The sequence below is a fragment of the Hyaena hyaena genome, unplaced genomic scaffold (assembly GCF_003009895.1).
Source record: "Hyaena hyaena isolate Hyena2069 unplaced genomic scaffold, ASM300989v1 scaffold_1001, whole genome shotgun sequence".
Lineage (NCBI taxonomy): Eukaryota > Metazoa > Chordata > Mammalia > Carnivora > Hyaenidae > Hyaena > Hyaena hyaena.
In genome coordinates, this window is record NW_024081634.1 from 324516 (window position 1) to 348797 (window position 24282).

At 39.4% G+C, this 24282-nt stretch overlaps 1 protein-coding gene across 1 annotated transcript in view; it reads left to right on the top strand.

Moving 5' to 3' along the window:
- IRAG2 (inositol 1,4,5-triphosphate receptor associated 2) overlaps nucleotides 1–24282 on the top strand; it is a 131142-nt gene that overhangs the window by 20227 nt on the left and 86633 nt on the right. Inside the window, exons 3-6 of the mRNA XM_039221719.1 lie at nucleotides 17636–17816; nucleotides 20579–20658; nucleotides 20749–20827; nucleotides 21959–22117. Of these exons, the coding sequence (XP_039077650.1) occupies nucleotides 17636–17816; nucleotides 20579–20658; nucleotides 20749–20827; nucleotides 21959–22117 (499 nt within the window). The remainder of the gene's footprint in view (nucleotides 1–17635; nucleotides 17817–20578; nucleotides 20659–20748; nucleotides 20828–21958; nucleotides 22118–24282) is intronic.

Genomic DNA, 24282 nt, shown 5'->3' on the forward strand with positions numbered 1-24282 from the left:
AACCTCCATGTATTTGAGGGTTTTCCAAATTTTTTCCTTGTAGTTAACTTCAAGTTTCATAGTGTTGTGATCTGAAAATATGCATGGTATGATCTCCATCTTTTTGTACTTTTGAGGGCTGATTTGTGACCCAGTATGTGATCTGTTCTGGAGAATGTTCCATGTGCACTTGCAGCAGAGTACACATTCTGTTCTTTAGGATGAAATGTTCTGAATACATCTGTTATGACCATCTGGTCCAGTGTGTCATTCAAAGGCATTATTTCCTTGTTGATTTTCTGCTTAGATGATCTGTCCATTGCTGTAAGTGGGGTGCTAAAGTCCATATTATTATCAATGAGTTTCTTTGTTATTAATTAATTTATATATTTGGGTATTTCAAGTTGGGGGCATAAATATTTGCAATTGTTACATCTCGATAAACCCTTTAATTATGATATATTTAAAGAAGAGTTACTTGCTTTGTGGAATTGCTAAAGTCCCTAAGTCTATCTTCATGATCTAATAGTTTGCTTTCCCTCTTCTTTTCAGCTTTGTATTTTCCATAATTTTATCTTCTAGGTCACCTGGTCTCTCCTCTGCTTCTTCAATGTTCATTGTGACTATATCCAGTCAGTTTTGTACCTCAGTGATAGCATTTTTTATTTCAGCCTGACTAGTTTTTAGGTCTTTAATCTTTGTACAAGGGTTTCTCTAGGGTCTTCTATGTTTTTGTCAAGCCCAGCTAGTAGCATTAAGACTATTGTTCTAAATTCTTGTTCAGATATACTGTTTATATCGGTTTTGAGCAAGTCCTAGTTGTGATTTCTTCTTCACCTTTCTTTTGGGGATAACTCCTCCATCTTGCCATTTTGGCTAAGTTTCTGTCTTTTGTGTGTTTTGAAAGCTTGTTACCTTTCCTGCAGCTGAGAGTAATGCCATATTAGAAAAGGGTCATACACTGTCCAGAGGCTGGCACTTCAGGAATTGTTTCTGGTGTGTGCTGTGTGCATTCTGCTGTTGAATTTCGGCTGCTCTTTCCCACTGGTCAGTCCTATGCAGGGCTCCTCTTTGCTTGCAGTGTAGAATGTTTCTACCTTTAACTACGGGTACTTTGGTTTGTTTGTAAAAATAAGTCTCACATCTGTAATGCTGTCTCCCTCAAACCATGGACATCCTTCTGCCAGTTTTCAGATTGGTTTCCTGAATGTTCCGAGTGATCTGACCTCCATACAGTTGTGTTTGAGAAGTGAGGAAAGTCCAGGGTCTTCCTACCTCTCTGCCATCTTAACTCCTTAAGTTTATTTAGGTAGCACATGAACAGGACAGATGGGCAGCAAGAGCTACACTTTTTCTGTATGAAGCTGGTGGTTGGTTATATGCTTAGTGCTCAAAGGAGAGGGGACATGTAGGGAGTATTAGATCATAAATATTTTCTTCAAATTTCTACTCATAAAACTACGTTTGCAAGATCTTTCTGGTGCTAATCATTCAGCTTGATTTTAACCATTGGTAAGAAGTACAGGCAGTCATGAGACTCTTTAAGAATGCAGCAACCTGGGGCGCCTGGGTGTCCCAGTCGTTTAAAGTGTCCGACTTCAGCTCAGGTCATGATCTTATGGTTCGTGGGTTTGAGGCCCGCATCGGGCTCTGTGCTGACAGCTAGCTCAGAACCCGGAGTCTGTTTTGGATTCTGTACCTCCCCCTCTCTCTGACCTTCCCCTGCTCACTCTGTCTGTCTCTCTCTCAGAAAAAACTTAAACATTAAAAAAAAAAAAGAATGTAGCAACCAGTATGTATTATCAAAACTATGCAGGCTAGTAGGCGAGCATTTTTTCTGTTTCTATCGTCACCCCTTGAAGTGAGAACACAGCTTCTTTAGCTTATTCAGAGGCAAAATATGGAGCATAAGTGAATGGGGCCTGCCAGAAAAATGGCAGAGATGCAGTGCTTATAAAATGTAATCCCTTTAGCTTTCTTCATTAGAACATAAAATGAGACAGACAAGAAGGAAATAGTTATTTCTAGGAGATAAAGAATCAATAACCAATGGGTCTGAATTTGGGAAAGAAAACAATGTGAACGTTTATTTCTGCCTTTTGAATGGGCACAGGAGATAATCTATTTAGAAAAACCCTTGAGAATCCTCCCTGAGTTTAGAAAATTCTTTTTTTTTTAAATTTTTTTGTTAAAAAAATTTTTTTAATGTTTATTTTTGAGAGAAAGAAAAACATGTGCAAGCAGGGGCAGGGCAGAGAGAGAGGGAGATACAGAATCCAATGCAGGTTCAAGTCTCTAAGCTGTCTACACAGAGCCCAATACAAGGCTTGAACCCAGTAACCATGAGGTCAAGACCTGAGCTGAAGTCAGACACTTACCTAAGACCCTCAGTTCAGCCTTTGACCAGAGTTGAAAGATGCCTGATAAGGATCTGTGATAGCCCTGAATGGTCTTATTTTATTAAAAAAAAAAAAAGCTTGAGAAAGAGAACATGAGTAGGGGAGGGGCAGAGAGAGAGAGAGGGAGAGAGAGAATCCTGCGCTGCCAGTGCAGAGTTGGATGTGGGGCTCAAACGCACAAACCATGAGATCATGACCTGAGCCGATATTAAGAGTCGGATGCTTAAGAGACTGAGCCACACAGGCACCCAGGAATGGCCTTATTTTAAAATGTACCTGTTTAATAGTCTCTCTAAGATGGAAAGCCAATTCAGATAGAGGATCCCTAGGATGATTGCTTAAGGATAGAGGGGAACAGTAGGAGATAGATCAGTCTTCTAGTCTTCGTTTAGGTACATGGTCTCTTTTTTATTAGCCTTTTGTAATGAATCTTTCAGTGGAACTAGTCTGGAATTTTGAAAGCTTTTGGAGGCATCTGCATGCCAATTCAAACAAGTACCCCATTCAATTTAATTTGGGAAACTTGCTTTCAAATGTACTTTTTTTTAAAAAATGTTTTATTTATTTCTGTGTGAGAGAGAGAGAGAGAGAGAGAGAGACAGCATGAGCAGGGGAGGGTCAGAGAGAGAGAGAGGGAGGCACAGAATCCGAAGCAGGCTCCAGGCTCTGAGCTGTCAGCACAGAGCCCGACGCGGGGCTTGAACCCATGAACTGTGAGAGCATGGCCTGACAGAGGACACTTAACTGACAGAGCCACCCAGGCGCCCCTCAAATGTACTTCTTAAATGATCTTATCCAGTGTTCCTCATAATGGTGATTGTATTTCTAGGTTGAAATATCCTTGAGGGCTGGAAGAAGTTTGGTAGGACCCCAGCTGGAAATGGAGTTAACCCATATTTCTGTTTAGCCACAGCTGCCTGCACATGAAGTGCAATCACATATCTGCCTGGCCTTATTTTGAGGCCTCCAACCTGACAGTTACCAAGCCAAGTTCCACAGGACACAAAACAAGTTTAGTACGATTTTCTCATTTTTGCTAGATATCTGCGGTTTCTGGGGCTATAGTTCTTAGACACAAAGTAAGCAGGTGTGCAGGAAGGTGGCATGCATGACTCTTTGGAATTTAAAAATCCCATTATCTAAGACTGTGGGTTTCTCAGGGCCAAACAAACACCTCAAAGGGATGTGCCACAGGGTTGGGGTTTTTGTGTGTTTTATAGTGTAGCTTGTTGCATGGAACTTTCCTTGCAGTTTGGCAGGTGACCTAGTGTGTATCTAACTCCTTCTGTGACCAATTCACCCTGTCATGGAAATCTTCTTAAGGTGGCTATTGCTTTAACAGCTTTTAAATGCTCAATCTATGCCTACCAATTTTTGCAGCTTTTTGGCCTCTGAAATTCCTGTTCCTTTATCTATACAAAGCAAGGCAAATAAACATGTGCACCTTAATGTATCAGCAGTAACCAAGAGATGTTACTGGGTCCTGGCCACACGATGACCCTATGTGCACCAGCAATGATTCCTGTGGAAACTCGCCCAAGTTTTCCACCATGGGAATTGTGGTCTGAAAGGCTAAGTGTTTGGTTCCAGGCAGACCCTTCTTCCAGCTCAGCTGGGCTCTGGGCGGAACCACCAGTTCCATTGGGCTCTGAACAAATATGCCAGGTCAGCTGAGCTTCAGACAAATATGCCAGCTCAACTGACGTGGGGCATGACTCTCTGCTGGCACAAGCTGACCCGCCCTGTGAAGGAAAGCCAATTAGATTGGGAGCTCAAATGCAGCACAGAGCAGAACTCAGACCTAAAGAGGAATTTACCCACAGCCCTTAGAAATGATAAAGACCGCGGGGCGCCTGGGTGGCTTCGTCGGTTAAGCATCCGACTTTCGCTAGGTCATGATCTCGCGGTTCGTGGGTTCGAGCCCCGCGTCGGGCTCTGTGCTGACTGCCAGCTCAGAGCCTGGAGCCTGTTTCAGAGTCTGTGATTCCCTCTCTGACCCTCCCCTGCTCATGCTGTCTCTCTCTCTCTCTCCCCCTAGAAATAAATAAAAATATTAAAAAAAAAAAAAAAGAAATGATAAAGACCGCGAACTCAAATGGTTTGTGGGAACCATGTCTGTATTTCTCATTGTCCCCAAATGCTACTGGAAGTTTGCTTTGGATTTCATTGCTGCCACCAAATCTGTTAAAAAACAAAATTCAGCTGAGTACATTTGAAGATCTAATTGGCTTTATTAAATGATTTGTGAATCAGGCTGCATCCCATCTACCAGGTAGCAAAGGATTCAGAGGTATACAAAATAGAAGGTTTTTATAAGAAGGAGAGTGGGCAAGAATATTATTAGCAGAAGAGAAAAGAATTATTCCAGGCAAGGTGACTTTCCCTTAGGGCAATAGTGGAGGGAATGGGAGGGATTGGAGGGGAGGATACAGATTATACCTCTCCTTCCTTTAAGGGATGGAGAGGGCCCATGTGGTGAACTCATTGGTGCCCATCAGAAAATTCTTCCTTGACCAGTTAAGACTACGTTTCTGGGGAGACTTAAACTGCAGTTAGATTAGGTATTGAGCTCTGGTTTGGGGACATGGCCTAACTGACACCATTTGGGGGCTGTGGTTTCCTTTTTAATAAGGCCTACATCTATTCTTTCATTAGTTGTTGCGAATGGTGATATTCTATCATTCCTTCCTAATTTATCAGCTGGAATAATTGATAAAAAGAAACTCTACCGTGCTTCATCGACTATTTGACTGTCCTTGGTCTTCTTTCCAGAAGGCGAAGCAGGACAAAAGCTTGATTGTGTTTCTGATCACTTAAGAGTAGGTTGCAGATACTCTGCTTTCTTACCCCTAAGTACATCAGAATGTATTTCCTATGAACAAAGACATTTGCTTGCATGACTACAGAATAATGATCAAAATCAGGATGTTTAACAATATTACGATATTATGATTTAATTTGAAGTTCTATGTTCAAATATTCTCAATTGTCCTGAACATACACTTTACAGCTTTTTGGTTTCCTGGTCCAGGATCCAATTCAGTTCATAGTATTTAGTTGTCATAGCTCATTAATTTCCTTAAACCTGAAGAGTTTCTCAATTCCTTGTCTTTTATGACCTTGATGTTGTGTTCTTCTCAATACTTCATATCAAGATTTAAAATCTTGCTTACTTGATTGGTGTAGTGTCTGCCAAATTTCCCCATTGCAAAGTTACTATAGTTCCTTTGTGATTGATAAATAATTTATGACAAGATACTTTGAGTCTGTGTAAATCTCCCATTCCTCATCAGACTTTCATTCACAAGTTTTAGTTCCTATGATATTGTGCTATATAATAAAAAATATGTATTTGGTCTGTCCCCTTTCTGGCACTGAGCTCCTAAAACCGTAGGAATTTCCTAATGGGATGAGAGTAATAAAGGTGATTTTGTTATGTTACTGAGGTGAGTTTTGGGCCCCACCTTTTTTTTTTTTTTTTAATGTTTTATTCACTTCTTCTTCTTTTTTTTTTTTTTTTTTCAAATAGTTTATTGTCAAGTTGGTTTCCATATAACACCCAGTGCTCATCCCCACAAGTGCCCTCCACCATGCCCATCTCCCCCGCATACACCCATCAGTTCTCAGTTTGTTCTCAGCATTTAAGAGTCTCTCATGGTTTGCCTGCCTCCCTCCCTCTCCCCAACTATTTTTCCCCTTCTTCTCCCCCATGGGCCTCCGTTAAGTTCCTCCTAATCCTCCTATACGTGCAAACATGTGGTATCTGCCCTTCTCTGCCTGACTTATTTCGCTCAGCATAACACCCTCAAGGTCCATCCATGTTGCTACACATGGCCAGATTTCATTCTTTCTCATTGCCATGTAGTATTCCGTCGTATAAATAAACCACATCTTCTGGATCCATTTGTCTGTTGATGGACACTTAGGCTCTTTCCATGTTTTGGCTATTGTTGAGAGTGCTGCTATGAACATTGGGGTGCATGTGCTCCTATGCATCAGCATTCCTATATCCCTTGGGCAAATTCCTAGCAGTGCTATTGCTGCATCATAGGGGAGTTCTACTGTTAATTTTTTGAGGAACCTCCACACTGTTTTCCAGAGGGGCTGCACCAGTTTACATTCCCACCAACAGTGTAGGAGGGTGCCCGTTTCTCCACATCCTCGCCAGCATCTAGAGTTCTCTGATTTGCTCATTTTAGCCACTCTGACTGGCATGAGGTGGTATCTCAGTGTGGTTTTGATTTGTATTTCCCTGATGAGGAGGGATGCTGAGCATCATTTCATGTGTCTGTTGGTTTTGGGCCCCACCTTAAGGGTGGGGGCTGGTTGCTAAAGGAGACAACTACAAGATGAGAATGTTGGAACTTCAAGCCACCCCTCCTTGACCTCCAGATGGGAGAGGGGCTGGATATTGAGTTCAATTATCAATGGCCAATGATTTAATCAATCAATAAAGCCTAAAAGGGGACCTGAAAGGAGAAGGTTTGGGGAGCATCCAGTTTGGTGAAAGTGTGGGTATTTGGAGAGAGTGATGCATCAGGGTGGGGCTGGAAGTTCGGTGTCCTTTCCCCATACCTTGTCTGTCTTATGCATCTCTTCCATCTGGCTGTTCCCAAGTTATGCCCTTTTATAATTAACTGGGGATCTAGTAAGTGCAGTGTTTTTCTGACTTTTTTTTTTTTAATGTTTTATTTATTTCTAGGAGAGAGATAGAGAGACAGCGTAAGCAGGGGAGGGTCAGAAAGAGAGGGAGTCACAGACTGAAACAGGCTCCAGGCTCTGAGCTGGCAGTCAGCACAGAGCCCGACGCGGGGCTCGAACCCACGAACGGCGAGATCATGACCTAAGCGAAGTCGGACGCTTAACCGACTAAGCCACCCAGGCACCCCTGTGTTTTTCTGACTTTTGTGAGCCACTCTAACAATGATCAAACCCAAGGAGGGGGTCATGGGAACATTCAGTCTATAACAGGTCAGTGAGAAGTATAGGTGACATCCTGGACTTGGGATTGGCATCTGAAGGTTGCAGGGATGGGTTCTATGGGATCTGACACCATCACCAGATATAAAGTGTCAGAATTAAGTTGAACTGTAGGGCACCCAGCTAGTGTCCAAGAATTGCTTGGATGTATATGGGGAACATACCTACACGTTGGAATTTATGATTAGAAACATAACATCCATTGATATTTCTTGCCTGATTCAACTACTGCTATAAATGTGGCCAAATAGAATTTTTCTAATCTCCTTTTTTTTTCTCTAAATTTATTACTTGTCATTCTACCATAAGGGTTTTACCTACTTCCTAATTTAAAAAAATTTTTTTGTTTTACTTTTGAGAGAGAAAGCATGAGCACATGAGTGGGGGTAAGGGCTCAGAGAGAGGGAGACAGAGTCCACAGCAGACTGCACCCTGTCAGCACAAACCCTGATGTGGGGCTCAAACCCACAGACCATGAGATCATGACCTGAGCCAAAGTCGGATGTTCAGCTGACTGAACCACCCAGGCACCCCTACCTTCTTCCTAACTGATAAATTAATATCACTATGAATTTGCAGATTCTTCTTAAGTGGTTTATAATCTGTTGCTATCACTTATTTATTTTGAAGCTCAAATTGTCCCAGAGTTGGCCATCAGGATATTCTTTAAGCCAGCTCCTATGTCTGGTATGTTCACAGCTTGCTTTGACCATTTCATTACTTCCTGGTATAGCCAGATGTCCCAGGTACTAACACTTTTGACATGCCCTCACTGTTTTTAATAGCTTCCTAATTTTTCTTCTCATTATAAAAGTTTCCAGGCTTGTCTTGTACACTTCCTGCCCCACCTTAGAGCCATCTATTTATTCAAGTATCCACGGCTCTTTTTCATGGATATAGAGACCACAATTTGGAGGTAAGGGATTGTTGCTATTTATGGCCTTTTCAGTAGTCAGATCTAGGAAGTACTTAAATATTTTGAAGATAAAATACATTTTGAGTTTATCAACCTTCCAATGCAAATTTAGCAGTATAGGGGTTTTACTTATCTCTTCTATATTTCCTTTGTCACCCATAGAAACTCCTAGTCTTCAATGAAACCAATATAAATGCTGTTTGCTTTATTCTACAATACGCACACAGCAATTTTAGGATAATAATACCCAAACTACTTGTATTTTTCCTCTGTTGCTGAACTACCACAAATTTGGTGGCTTGGAACAAGCCACACGGTCTGTGGAGCAGAAGTCCATGCACAGCTTAGCTGAATCCTCTGCTGAGGTGCTCACTCCCAGGCTGCAGTGAAGGCGTTGTCCAGAGCAGCTGTCTCGTCTGTGGTTCAACAGGGGAATGACCTGCTTTTGGTGGCAGAATTTAGTTTTTTTGTGGTTATAGGACTGAGGGCCCCAGATTCTTGCTGCTGTCAGCTAGAAGTGTCCCTGTTTCCTGCTACTTGGGTCTCTCAGCACAGAAAGGGCCATAACGTGGCATTTTGCTCCTTCAAAGCCAGCAGGGGAGTGCGTGACTCCAGCAGGTCAAGAACTGTGATCTTATGTACCTCAGTCCTATAACCGCGTACATGTATGTCCCATCACCTCTGCAGTGTTTTACAGGTTAGAAGTGTGCCCACACTCAAGGGGAAGGAACTACACAACGGTGTAAATATCAGGAGGTGGGGATCATAAGGGACACCCTAGATTCTGTGTACCTCACTACCATAATATGACTGCTAAAAATGGTTTAAGATTTTTGGGTCATTTATTCCCTCAGTATGTATGGGAATGTTTCCAGCCTTGTTTTTAGAATCTTTTTCTCACGTAGGGGCGCCTGGGTGGCTTAGTCGGTTAGGCGTCCGACTTTCGCTTAGGTCATGGTCTCGTGGTTCGTGGGTTCGAGCCCCGCGTCGGGCTCTGTGCTGACTGCCAGCTCAGAGCCTGGAGCCTATTTCGGAGTCTGTGTCTCCCTCTCTCTCTGACCGTCCCCTGCTCACGCTCTCTCTCTCTCTCCTAGAAATAAATTAAAAAAAAAAAAGTAAAAAAAAAAAAGAATCTTTTTCTCATGTAATTTTGAGTGCTCATCTGTGTCCACAAATTTTCTTCATATACTATACCTTTTGGGGGATGTATTTATCATATTTCACTTAACCAATCTATCTCAATTGGATATTATTTTTTTCTTTGTTATAAATAGCATCATAATGAATATTCTTGTAGCAAAACATTTCCATGCACCCTTAATTATATTGTAAGGATGAATGGTGCTTATTTATTCCCAGAAAGCTTTTCTGCCTGGGCAGGATTCAAGGAACAATTTCCCTGAAGAAAATAAGGAAGCTTTACTGAAGAGAGATATTAATTGGGGTTCTTCAGAGAAATGAAACCAATAAAGAACGTGTGTGTTTGTGTGTGTATATGTATATATAATATGCATTAAAGAGATTTACTGGAATTGGCTGACGTGATTATGGAGGCAGGCAAATCCCAAGATCCACCTGGTAAGTCAGCAAGCTAGAGACCTAAGGAGCTGATGGTTTAGTTCTAGTATGAGTCCAAAGCCTCCCCAAGGAGAACTGGGGGAGCTGATGGTATAGTCCCTATCCAAAGCTAGTCTCAAGACCAAAGAAGAACTGATGGTTATGCTTGAGTTTAAAGGCAGGAAGAAAATTGATGTCCCAGTTCAAACAAAGGCAACCAGACAGGAAGAATTGTCACTTACTTAGAGGAGGGCCCATCTTTTTGTTTGGTTCAGGGTGACCCTGATTAGGAAGGACAATCTGCATTAGTTAGTCTACCAATTTAAATGTTCATCTCATCCAAAAATATCCTCATAGAAACATCCAGAATAACACTTGACCAAATATTTGGACATCCTATGGCCCAGTCAAGTTGACACACAACCAAATAACTATGACACAAGGCCTTTTAAGTTTGAGGTATGTGATAAAGGGCTTAGAGTATTAGTGGAGAAAATAAGATAAAGATACTCTTGTTGGCTTTACAGCTCTCTTTTTAATTCTACAAAAAAAGTAAAAATCATCTCTCTAAATGTATTAATGTTTTCCCTTCTCAAAACCTCCTAACACTGCCAAATGACAGTTGGTGTTAAATTAATACAGATCTTTCTCAACTTATGGTGGGGCTACACCCTGAAAAATCCATTGTAAACTGAAAATACCCTAAATTGAAAATGTATTTAATACTTAACCTAGTTATGGCTAGACTAAGCTATGACTTAAGATGTCATAGCTTAGTCTAGCCTAACTCAAGTACTCAGAAGACTTACATTGGCCTACAGTTGGAAAAGTCACCTAATACAAAGACTATAATGTATGGAAAGTATCATGTAATGTATATGAACACTTTACTGAAAGAGAAAAAGAAAATGGTTGTATTAGTTGTATACTTTTGTGATCGCATGGCTGACTGGGAGTGGTGGCTCACTGCCACTGTCGAGCATCAAGAAAGAATATCATATTGGGGCGCCTGGGTGGCTTAGTCGGTTAAGCGTCCGACTTTCGCTTAGGTCATGATCTCGCGATTCGTGGGTTCGAGCCCCGCCTCCGGCTCTGTGCTGACGGCCAGCTCAGAGCCTGGAGCCTGTTTCAGTCTGTGACTCCCTCTCTCTCTGACCCTCCCCTGCTCGCGCTGTCTCTCTCCCTCTCTCCTAGAAATAAATAAAACATTAAAAAAATTAAAAAAAAAGAATATCATATTGCATATTGCTAGCCAGGGAAAAGATCAAAACTTGAAGTACAATTCCTACTGAATATGTATTGCTTGGTAACCATGGCAAAGCCAAAATGCAAACCATCTTAATTTGGGGACTAGTTGTACTCTCTTTAAAGTTATTCATTCTCCTTTACAACTATCCTTTCTCTAATCACTAGACTTCTTTTTTTCTTATAGCCTATACTTACCTCCTTGAGGGAAGAATCTTAACTCTTGCATCCAGCCTGTCCCCAGAGCACATAGCTCAAGGCAGGCTTCAGTTAGAAGCTAAAAGAGATGTCTTAAATAAGATTGGTGTGTCAGTTACTAACTTAATTTCTGAATATCCTAGTAGGATTGACTGTATCTAAGAATGACTTTGCCATACCAATTCATCCAAAAAAGATTCAAACTACTTACTTGAGACTGAAATTTCATCTAGGGTAGAGGGGAAATTACCTTCACTGAATGCCTTTGTTTCTCCCCCCATTTTCATATATAACTAATGAACACTTGTTTTTGTACCCTGAGAAAAATATGTAGTACCTAACTTTTGATTTTTGTTTTTTTGAAGCATACTTGACATACAATGTTATATTAGCTTCAGGTGGACAATATAGTTTACTTTGTTGTATGTAGACTTTAACAAGTCTCTGTTATGTTGTGCTCACCACCAAGTATAGCTACCTTCTTCTCCTATAGATTGTCTTTTAGTTTTGTTGATTTTTTTTCCCTCCTTCACTGTGCAGAAGCTGTTTATTTTGATGTAGTCCCAAAGTTTATTTTGACTTTTGTTTCCCATGCCTCAGGAGAAATCCCTAGAAAAATTTGCTACCTCCTGTGTGAAAGAAATGACTGCCTGTGGTCTCTTGTAGAATTTTTATGGTTTCAGGTTTCATGTTTAGGTCTTTAATCCATTTTGAGTTTGTGTTTGGTGTATGGAAAATGGTCCAGGTTCATTCTTTTCCCTGTAGCTGTCAAACACCAGTTTTTCCTAAAACCATTTGTTGAAGAGAGGTCATTTTTTCTACTAGATATTATTGCCTCCTTTGTCAACGATTAATTGACCATACAAGTGTGGGTTTATTTCTCAGCTCTCTGTTCTGGTCCATTGATCTATTTGTCTGTTTTTGTGCTGGTATCATACTGTTTTAGTTACTATAGTTTTGTAGTAGATCTTGAAATCTGGAATTGTGATATCTCCAGTTCTGCTCTTTTTCAAGATTACTTTGGCAATCTGGGCTTTTTGGGGTGTCATACAAATTTAGGATTATTTCTTTTATTTCTATAAAAAATGCTGTTGGTATTTTGATAAGGATTACATTAAATCTGTAGATTGCTTTGGGTAGTATGGACACTTTAACAATATTTGTTCTCCCAGTCCATGAGTATGCAATATATTTCTATTCGTTTGTGTCATCTTAAATTTCTTTCATCAGTGTTTTTATAGTTTTCATAGTACAGGTCTTTATGTGCTTGGTTAAGTTTATTCCTAGGTATAGATACGGTTGTAAATGGATTGTTTTCTTAATTTCCTTTCCTGCTACTTTATTATAGTGTATATAAATGCAACAGATTTTTATATATTGATTTTGGATCCTGCAACTTCACTGAATTCATTTATCAGTTCTAGTAATTTTTTTGTGGAGTCTTTGGGTTTTCTATATATCGTCTCATTTCATCTGTAAATAGTGAATGTTTAATGTCTTCCTTGCTGATTTGGATGCCTTTTATTTCTTTTTCTTGTCTGATGGCTTTGGCTAGAACTTCCAGCACAATGTTGAATAAAAGTGGTGAGAGTGGACATCGTTGTCTTGTTCCTGATCTTAGGGGAAAGTCTCTGTTTTTCCCCCACTAAGTGTGATATCAGCTGTGAGTTTTTCATAAATGGCCTTTATTATGTTGCGGTATGTTCCCTCTACATCTACTTTGTTGAAGGTTTTTTTTTTTTTTTTTTTTAATAATGAATAGGTTTTGTATTTTGCCAAATACTTTTTCTGCATCTGTTGAAGTGATCATATTGTTTTTATCCTTTTTCTTGTTGATGTGATTATCACATTGATTGATACCACCCTTGCATCTCAGGAGTAAATCTCCCTTGATCATGAAGAAGGATTTTTAAAATGCATCGTTGGGTTTGGTTTGCTAGTATTTTCTTGAGGATTGTTGCATCTACGTTCATTAGAGATATTGGTCTGTAGTTCTCTTTTTTTATAGTGTCTTTATCTTTTTTTTTTAATGTTTTATTTATTTCTAGGAGAGAGAGAGAGACAGCGTGAGCAGGGGAGGGTCAGAGAGAGAGGGAGTCACAGACTGAAACAGGCTCCAGGCTCTGAGCTGGCAGTCAGCACAGAGCCCGATGCGGGGCCTGAACCCACGAACCGCGAGATCATGACCTAAGCGAAAGTCGGATGCTTAACCGACTAAGCCACCCAGGCGCCCCTGTCTTTATCTGTTTTTGGTATGAGGGTAATCCTGGACACACAGAATGAATTTGGAGGCTTTCCTTCCATTCTTCTTCTTTTTTCTTCTTCCCCCCTCTTTACCTCCTCCCTCTCCTCCTCCCTTCTCCCCACTCCCTTCTTTATTTTTTGAATAGTTTTAGGATAGGTATTAACTCATTTAAATGTTTGGTAGGCTTCACCTGTGAGGCCATCTGACCTGGAGTTTTGTTTGTTGGGAGTTGTTTTTTGTTTCTGGGTTGTTGTTTTTGTTTTGTTTTTAGTAGTATTACAGATTTATTTGCGATACCTTCCTAGTAACTGGTCTGTTCAAATTTTCTATTTCTTTCTGATTCCAGTTTAGGAGGTTCTAAGTTTCTAGGAATTTATCCATTTCTTCTAGGTTATCCAATTTGTTAGGATATAATTTTTCATAATATTCTTTTATAATTTTACTCCTTTGTATTTCTCTTGTGTGCTGGTTATGTTTTCCTTTCCTATCTTCCTTCCTTCCTTGCTTTCTTTTTCTCTTTTTTTCTTTCCTTCCTTTTCTTTCCTTTCTTTTGAGCTTGGTTAAGGATTTATCAATTTTGTTGACCTTTTCAAAGAACAGGTTCTGGTTTCATTGAATTTTTTTTTTAACTTTCTATTTTCTTTTCTTCTCTATATTATTTTTTGATTTTTGATTAGAGCATTTAGTCTATTTGCATACATAAGTATGTACTTATTGCCATTTTGTTTCTTGTTTTATGGTTGTTTTTGTAGTACTTCTTCCTTTCTTGTTCTCTTTGTTCATGGTTTGATGGCTTTCTATAGTGATATATTTGGATCCCTTTCTCTTCATTTTTTTGCATATCTGTTACAGGTTTGTGATTTGTGATTACCTTTAGATTTATATATAACATTTTATGCATATAGCACTCTATATTAAGTTGATGGTCATTCATGTTTGAACCTAGTGTTAAAGTACTACAATATTATTCCACTGCCACCCACATTTTAGGTATATAGTTTCGTACTTTGATTTTGTGAAGTGCTTGATTGATTTTTATTGATCTACTTAATTTTAGTCCTTTCATTCAACCTACTTTTCTTACTCTAACCTGTTGCTTATCATTTTTCCACTCACAGAATCCTCTTTAATGTTTCTTCTAAGGCTGGTTATTGGTCATGAATTAATTTTTAAGTTTTGTTTGGGAAACTCCATCTCTCCTGTTCTAAATGATACCCTTGCTAAATTATTCTTGGTCGCAGGGCTTTTTTTTTTCTTTCCTTTCAGCACTTTGAATATGTATCATTTCACTCTCTTCTGGCCTGCCAAGTTTCTGTTCAAGTATCAGCTGATAGCTTTATGGGGTTTCACTTGTATGTTCCTGTTTTCTTTCTCTTGCTGCTTTGAAAATTCCTTTCATCACTACTTTTTGCCATGTTAATTACTATGTGCTTTGATGTGGACCTCCTTGGGTTGATTTTGTTGGGCCCTCTCTGTGCCTTCTGGGTCTAGGTTTGTGTTTCCTTCCCCAGAGCTGGGAAGTTTTTAGCTATTATTTCTTCAAATAAATTTTCTTCCCCTTTTTACTATTGTCTCCTTCTGAGATCCTTGTAATGTGAACATTATTATGCTTGATGGTATCAGTGAATTCCCTTAATCTGTTCTCATTATTATTCTTTTCTCTCTTTTGTTCAGCTAGATTGCTTTCCACTACTTTGTCCTTCAGGTTAATGATCCATTCTTCTCTTTTCTCTAGTCTGTTATTTATTCTGTATAGTGTATTATAAATTTCAGTTATTGAGTTATTCATCTCTGGTTCTTTTTTGTTTTCTCTTTGTTGAGGGTCTCAACAAGATCCTCCACTCTTTTCTCCAGTCCAGTTAATATCTTTATTACCATTACTTTAAATTCTACTATAGGCATATTATTTACCTCTTTTTTGTTTAGTTCTCTAGCTGTGATTTTTGTCCTGTTCTTTCATTTGGGACATATCCCTCTGTCTCCTCATTTCGTCTAACTTTGTCTGTATCTATGTGTTAGGAAAGTCAGCTATAGCTCTTGCTCTTAAAAAAGGTGGCCTCATGAAGAGGAGGTTCTGTAGAGCCATGCAGTGTAATGTCCCCTTTTCACCAAAACCTGACACTTCAGGGGTGTTTCCTGTGTGTTTTATTCCCTCTTGTTGTGGGTGAGACACATTTGCCTTCAGTTCAGTCATCTGCAATGACTCTCGTTGCCTGTTTGGGCAAGATTTGTTCCCTGTGTTGCTAATGGGCTACTCTGGGACTGCCTTTGGCTTGAATTGGGTCACACTAAGCATTTCCCAAGAGCTGTGGTCACAGAAAACTGCAGGGCTCTCTTCCTGTGTTGTCCCGAGACGCTTTCTTTGATGAGTGGGGCCTGAAGTCAAACCATGTTTCTACTCCCTGCCCACTTTTGAGGCCACAGTCAAACTGATATATGTGGTTATCTTCCTCTCTCCCCAGGGCAGATGTCAGTTTGAAGTGGTGGTGGCACCCCTTGGGGCTACTTGAACACAGCCAGGCATGTGGCACTGCTTTGTTTGGACTCCCTACTATGGGTGTGTTGGTTTGAGTGGATCCACAGGAGAATGCAGGGGCTAGGTGGAGAGTGTTCACACTGTGTAGGTACCTGCAGGTGTCTGTGTGTCTAGGCTGGGGAAAGGGGACAGCACCTCTTTACTTACAGAAGTCTCCTAATGGTCCCTGTCCCTCCTGCACATGTTCTGAAATTAGTAAATAAACTTCCTTCCAGTATGCCCAAGGTTTTTTCAAATTGCTGCTTTTATGTTATAGCTCAGTGGGATTGTTTGTTATGCTGTCTCTTAAGGGCAGGGATTCGATTTCCTATTGCCCTCTTGCTCTCCCAAAGCCAAGCCTGCTGAGTTTTAAGGTTGCAGGTGTTAAGTCCACTGAGTATAAGAACTTGCCAAGTTAAGCCTCTCTGGTTTTCAAAGCCAAATGTTATGGGGGGTTGTTTTCCCCCATGCCTGGGATGCCTGGTGTGGGATGTGCTCCTTCCCCTTCTCTCTGCCTGTGGTGTGCCTCCTTCCTGCAGACAGTCTCACGGATCACTTCAGTTCCTAACCGTATCTCTGTCCTTCCTACCTTTTTTTGATGTAGCCTCTTTTCTACATTTAGCTGCAAAGAGTCCATTCTTTCAGTCTTCAGGTTATTTTCTGGATTATTTGCACTGAGTGGGTGTTATCTAGGTGTATCCATGGGATGAAGTGAGCTTAGAATCCTCCTATTCTGCCATCTTCCCCAAATATCCTAGAAGTTTTATGGGTTTACGTCTCACAAATTCGGGCCTTAATCCGTTTTTAGTTTATTTTTATGTGTGGTATAAGAAAGTGGTGCAGTTTCATTCTTCTGCATGTAACTGTCCAGTTTCTCCAGAAGCACTTATTGAGGAGACTATTTTTTTTTTCATTACATATTCTTGCCTCCTATGTCATAGATTAATTGACCATATAAGTATGGGTTTATATCTAGGCTCTCTAGTCTGTTCTGTTGACCTATGTATCTATTTTTGTACCAGTACCATTCTATTTTGATTACTACAGCTTTGTACTAGAACTTGCAATCTGGGATTGTGATACCTTCGGCTTTGTTCTTCTTCAAGAGTGCTTTGGCTATTTGGGGTCTTTTGTGGTTCCATACATGTTTTAGGATTATTCTGGTTCTGTGAAAAATGCTGTTGTTATTCACTGAATATTTGTTAAGGAAAGAATGGGAGACAAAAAATAGGTGGCCTTCTGATTACTCTTAAAAGTTATTATTGATTATATCATATATATTTAAACCTCGCAACAACTGTGTATGGTATGTTTTATCATCTGCATCTCACAGATAAGAAACTGAAGCTCAAAGAGATTAAGTAACGTTCCCACATCTACACACCTGGTACAGTTCAGAGTGAAGATTTGACACTAGGTCCATTAGACTTCAGCCTGAGGCTGGTGTTCTTCCCACTCTGTGTGCCAACTCAGCAGAACTGGGAAGGTTGTATGGCAAGTTTCCAGGACCCCTGGGTCCTGAAAGAGAAGAGTACTTCACTCTTCACTTTTAAAACATCATGTTAACACATCTTTCAAATTGATTTGCCTTTCTTTCCAAGGCTCAGTTGGAATTGCCAATATAATAGACTACCTGAGACAAATGACTAATCAAAATTGTGAAGATGGTGGACTTGAGGAGCTATGGAACATGGTTGATCCTGAAAAGAGGGACCTGTGTGTGGATCTGGAAACTTTCCATGCCCTCATGAAAGAATGGATGGCTTGCTGTAGAAACAAATGGTAACAAATGGTAATCATAGTCCTAGCAGGCTGTGTATTCAGGTTCTGTTTTAACAACTGATTACAATTCATGCTAATCACTGTTGTTTGTGTTGATGGAAATACTATAATCAGGTACTCCTCACCCTTTAGCATGCACTGGAATCACCTAAACTATTTATTATACCTGATTATTGCCCCCTAGCCACCATTCAGCAAGTCTGGGGTGAAGCCTGATAATTTGTATTTCTAACATGTTTCCAAGTGATAATGATGCTGATGAGTGTGTGTGTGTGCACATGCAGGTCAAGAACATACTTTGAAAATATATCATATTAATTATGTTAATTCTAATAACATTCATTTACTATGATTAGGGCAGCACATATTATTATGTTCTCACAAAGAATTGAGCTGACATAGGAGTCAAGCAAATTATTGATAATGACCAGCAAATCTCCAAATGCATTGAAATTCAGAGTGCATGCCCTGTAGAGGTCAGTGGGGATAATTAGGCAGTGAATATAATTTGGAAGCCTAGGATACAAGGAAGCTAAAGGGAAAAGGAAAAAAAATAGTGGGATTGAAAAACAAAAAAGATGAAGAATAGCATCCATGACATCAGTGCTCCTAGTGGAACCTGGAGAAGTATTACTTTCTTTCATAGAAAGCTTGATTTCTGTGGCTTTTAATTGGCCACCAATCTCTAGCTATCAGCTCTTATGTAGTAGGAATTTGCTTAAAGAACCCTTCAAGCCCCCAATCAGACAAAACTTGATGGATTTAATGTAGCTTAAGAAAAGATGATCAAAATGTTGTTTGCCAAAAATGAGTCAATCATAAAAGCATGATACTTATATAAAAACACCTAATTTTACTTGTAATCAAAGAAATGCAAATAAAGACAACATACCAGTTTTCCTCATCATTTTATCAAAGTTTTAAAAGAATAATCCTATCCCATGTTGGCAAGGCAGGTGGAGAAATAAGCCCTGTCTAGTACCTTGTTGGTAGTGGTGCAAGTTGGTACAGTTTTTTCAAAAGCAATTTCGGAATATGTATCAAACTCTTAAAAATATGATGTGTTTGGGCTAGTCCTACAACTTCAAGAAAAATAACCAACCATATACTCTAATAGGTGTGTTTATGATAGTGATAATAGAAGCAACAAACATTTTAAATAGAGGGTCAGACTAATAAATTATAATACTTCCATATACTAGAATTTTAAATAGTCACTCAAAATTATAATTAGATACTTAACAAGAGAAATATTCACATATAGTCATTTCAAATAATAGACATAAATACATATATGTAGTATAAATCTGTATTAAGGGGGAAAAAGGCCATAGGGGCACCTGGGTGGCTCAGTTGGTTAAGGGTGCAACTTTTTTTTTTTAATTTTTAACGTTTATTTATTTTTGAGAGACGTGAGAGATACAGCATGAGCGGCGGAGGGGCAGAGAAAGAGGGAGACACAGAATCAGAGCAGGCTCCAGGCTCTGAGCTGTCAGCACAGAGCCTCATGTGGGGCTCGAACTCCTGGACCCACGGGATCATGACCTGAGCCAAAGTCGGATGCCCAACCGACTGAGCCACCCAGGCACCCCAAGGGTCCAACTCTTGATTTCAGCTCAGGTCATGATCTCTCGGTTGGTGGGTTCAAGCCCCACGTCAAGCTCGCACTGACAGCGCCGGAACCTACTTCTGCCTCCTCCTCTCTCTGCCCCGCCTCTCAAAATAAATAAACATTAACAAAAGAAAAAAATGCATAAAAAATGTTGGGAAGGATATACTCCAAAGCGATTATCTTTCCATGATGGTTTCAACGTTTTCTTCTTATGCATTTTCTCACTGTCCTAAAATATTTAAGTTTTATAATAAAAAATATTAATCCATTATAAAATGGTGTGAAGGCAAAAGAAACTCCAATTCTTAGAATATAGGTAAAGAAAAATATGGGAGATATGAACACAAAATATAAGAAAAGAAACTCAGAAATGGCGATGGGTATGTGGCTAGAAATAGTAACATGGTGCATGAATTATTCTGACAGACATCTCACTGTTGAAACACAATGAGATGTAAGTACCAATATAGAGACTTCTGTGAGGTCATGTAAAGATCCAGCATTTAGAAAAATTAAGTAAATCTTAAATCATACTACAGAGACTCTTAAAGAAAATGGTTGAAATTTTAATATGTTTATTTTGGGAGTTTGAGCTAGAGTTTGTGCACTGGACAGAGGCCTATAGAGAGCTTCCTCCGACTTTCAGGAGTAAATGTTCAAAGTACAATTTGTTTAGGCTCAACCTGGCTCTCTATGAGAAAAGAAACATGATAGCCAAATAAATGTGTCCTAAAGTATTAGTTGTTTATACCTTTGCCTTCCCAACTGTTTTAATCCTGAAGTCTTCCTATCTCTGCAAGTGTCCACTTAACTACTCCAAACAATGTTGACTTCCTAACCCACTGAGACCTCCCATCCCCAGCCATAGCTGCCGCACATCATCGCCCATCTACTTCTGCATGCTCATTTTCTTTTTTGTGTTAGGTTAAAAGTTTATGGGAGATAGAGTTAATGCCTTATGTTTCTTTTCTATTACTCTAAGCACGATGTCGAGCTCCAAATAATTACTGAATGAAGAGATAGTTTTACAATTCAGAAAGAAATACTTGAATAGAAAAGTATAGAGCACATCTGAAAAATTAGCTAAGCTTTGGGCTGGAAGACATTTCTTAGCTCACTGGTCTGGGGTTTGTTTGTTTGTTGGTTACAGGGAAGGAATTAATACTGGATCAAGTGACAGGATTGTTGATTTTGTTTTTGAACAGGACAGCCTCAAATCAAGCAGAGCAAGTATGTATGTGTTTCTTCCGGTTTGCTCTGCCTCTTTCTTGTGGTTTGGAGAAATGGATTTTTCATAAAACATTCTTGTATGTGTTTCAGTTAAGATGACCACAGATAAAACAGAATTTACGTCATGGAGCTTCAAGGCTTTGGGTGGAGATGTGTCTAAAGGAGTCTTGTAAGCATTCTTATCTGTACTGCTTTCACAAGTGCCTCAACTTTTCTTATTTTTCTCATTTATTTCAGAGATCTACTTATTTTACTTATGATAAAGCCACTTAGCGTGTGTGAGTGTGTGTGTATGTGTGTGTGTAGTAGAGCTAACAAATCTTTTTTTTTTTTTTTAACTCTTAACTATTCTATCCTAATTGCATTAGAATGAATTCCACCGGGAACACAACTTCTATAAGACTAGTATTACATAAATTAACATTTTAACATTTTTCTAACTAATAAAACCCTTCTCCTTCATTAACTTCGTATGTTTTCCATGGAAAACAAGTTTCATTTGACATAAAGTTGTGACATTGATATTATGCCCATTGGGGGATTGTTTTTAAAGCGCCTCTTTGACATATGCTTTTAGATATGAATGAGAAATGCTGTTTTCTGCTATGTGTGTTTTAGATATCGAGGAGAGGCAGTTCTGTTTCTCCCTTATTTTATCTTCGCCACTTTAGGTTTGCCCGTGCTAAAAGGTGTAGTAGGAAGCATGTACCCAAGCTGTGCTAAGCCCTGGCATCAGATGGCAGAGAGGAAGAGAAGGCCTGGGACTCCATGAAAGATGTGGTCTAGACTCTCACAGGGTCCGTGATGTAATGCCGAGGCAAGGGGGACACAAACATGAACAAGCTGTAGAAAATATTAGGAAAGACGAATACTAAGTTGTGAGCTACAGGCTACAAACATAAGCCTCTAGGAATCGTTTCCTAGTTAAAGGCCTGTTGAAACCTGCCAAGATCCTTGGCTGGAAGGGTAACAATGTGTTGATTTATTTCACCATCTCCTAATCCAGGCAGCAATGGGAAACTCTTTATTGTAGGCAGAAGCAAATGTTAGGTGGGAAGTAGAAAAGAAAAAAGAAAAGCTGTGGCAGCTGAGTTCACACCTGGCAGATGCTGAATATTTGGCAACTCTGGAAAAATCTTTGCTGCTATAACAAGTGCTTGAATACATATTTATTCTATAAATGGATTGCACTTATGAGGATGGAAAAGCAGAAAGTGGAAAAACCCACAGTGATATAGACTGTATTTGGATTGAAAAGGATTGGAGATGTTGCAGATTATTCTCATTCTTTCCCCTGCAGAGAGGTATCTCATTTGATTACCTATGCAGCAGACCTGCATTTTACCAAGCAGAAATTGGAGGAAGAAAATAATAAGTTAAAATTGGCATTAGAAGCTTTGGAAGATGCTAACTGCCAGTTATTGGAAGATTGTACTGAGTTGCGCCTTCAGATAAAAAGGTGAACCATAGAGGGGTACAGTGCACTGGGAGCTTTCCATTCTTTTTTCCTTTTTTTTTTTTAAATCTATTTTTAAAATTGGATTATAATTCACATGGCATAAAATTTGCCCTTTCAAGGTGTATAATTCAGTGGGTTTTTTTGTTTGTTGGTTTTTTTTAGTACATTCACAGGGTTGTGCAGCCAATTACCATGATCTCATTCATTACTCCAAAAAGGAAATTCATAACTTTTTAAAACAATTTTTTTAATGTGTGTTCATTTTTGAGAGGTGAGGAGAGAGAGAGGGAGACAAAGAATCTGAAGCTGTCAGCACAGAGCCTGATGCAGGGCTCAAATCCATGAACAATGAGATCATGACCTGAGCCAAAGTCAGACACTTAACCAACAGAGCCACCCAGGTGCCCTAAAGAAAACTCTTACCTTTTAGCAGTCACTCTGCATTTCCCTTTTCCTCAACCTCTGGCAGCCACTAATCTACTTTCTGTCTCTCTGGATTCACCCATTCTGGATATTTTGCATAAATGGAATCATACCATATATGACCTTTGTGTCCAGTTCCTTTCACTTAGCATATTGATGTCACAGTTCCACGTGTAGCATGGAGCTTCATTCCCTTTCATGGCTGAATAATATTCCATTGTATGGATATACATATTTTTTTATCCATTCTTCAGAGAATGGACATTTGGAGTATTTCTACTTTTTGGCTATTACGAATGCTGCTGCTATAAACATGTATATACAAGTTTTTGTGTGGACACATGCTTTTAGTTCTCTTGGGTATATATCTACAAGTGAAATTGCTGTGTAGTGACTTATACTTAACATTTTGAAGACCTGCCAAACTGTTTTCCAAAGCAGCTGTACTATTTTAGATTTTCGCCAGCAATGTTTGTTAGTTCATTTCTAGCAATGATATTTTTTGTCATTTAAGGCAGTGTTGTCTATGTAAGGCCAATATGCCTACTGACCTAGTGTGGATCTCTGCAAAGCATTTTGTGGTTCATTTGAACTCTTACTCTATGCAAATCCCATGCTAAGCACAGGAGACCCTTCAGTAACACAGATTTGATCTGCATGGGTCCACTTACACATGGATTTTCTTTAATAAATACTGTGTAGTACTATCAATGTATTTTCCTTCCTTATGATTTTCTTAACAATTTATTTCCCTAGCGTACTGTATTTTGAGAACACAACATCTAATATATATCACACAGAAAATATGTGTTAATCAACTATATTATTTGCAAAACTTCCAATCAACAGTAGGCGATTATCTAGTAGTTAAGTTTGGGGGCAGTCAGAAATTATACACAGATTTTTAATGAGGGTCAGCACACCTAACCCCCATGCTGTTGAAAGGTCAATTGTATTATGAGAGATTCATTGATGAGTCAGATTTAAAATGTGCTTTCAGGGTATCTGATGGAGATGATGAATGATAAGATTTGTGACTTTAGCTTAAGATAAAAAGGAATAAAGGACCCAGAAGACATACCACACATATCAAGCACTGGGAAAATGGGTTGCAAGGAGGTGCTTGAACTTCAGGAAGAAAAGCAACAATTTTCTCACACAGTCTGCATTTACAGATGTTTAGGTGCTAAAATTTTGAACAAAAGAGTTCTAGATTAATTTGGAAAGACAATAGAACATCCTGACCATGGATTCTTTCCCTCATAATTTTTGACTAGCCAGTCTAGCCTCCAAGCCGATCTATAAAATAAAAAAGAAATGCTCACCTTAAGCTTTCTCCATTTCACAGTAGGTTTATTTATTATATATTTGAGATATAATAATTCAAAGTTTCTCTTAAAAATCTATGCCTTGGATGAATGTACCAGGGAGAGTATTTGGTTGTAAGCACTAGAAGCTGACTGTAGTCAGCAGAAGCAGTGAAGAAATGTACTAGAAAGGAACTGACTAACTCACAGAATGGACAGGAAGCCTGGAGAACCTGGATGTGCAGCCAGAATGCCAGGGTCCACAAAATTAAGTCTTTGTGTCCTTTTCCTTTCCCTGATCCTTCATGAAGGGTTTGCTTCCTTTCATTGCTCACAACATATTTTGATACTGTGCGGTGGTCCCATCTTTTGCCTCCTATGTTAACTGTGACTGTGTGGATGGGAGGAACCGTGTGACTCATCTTGGTCACCCTA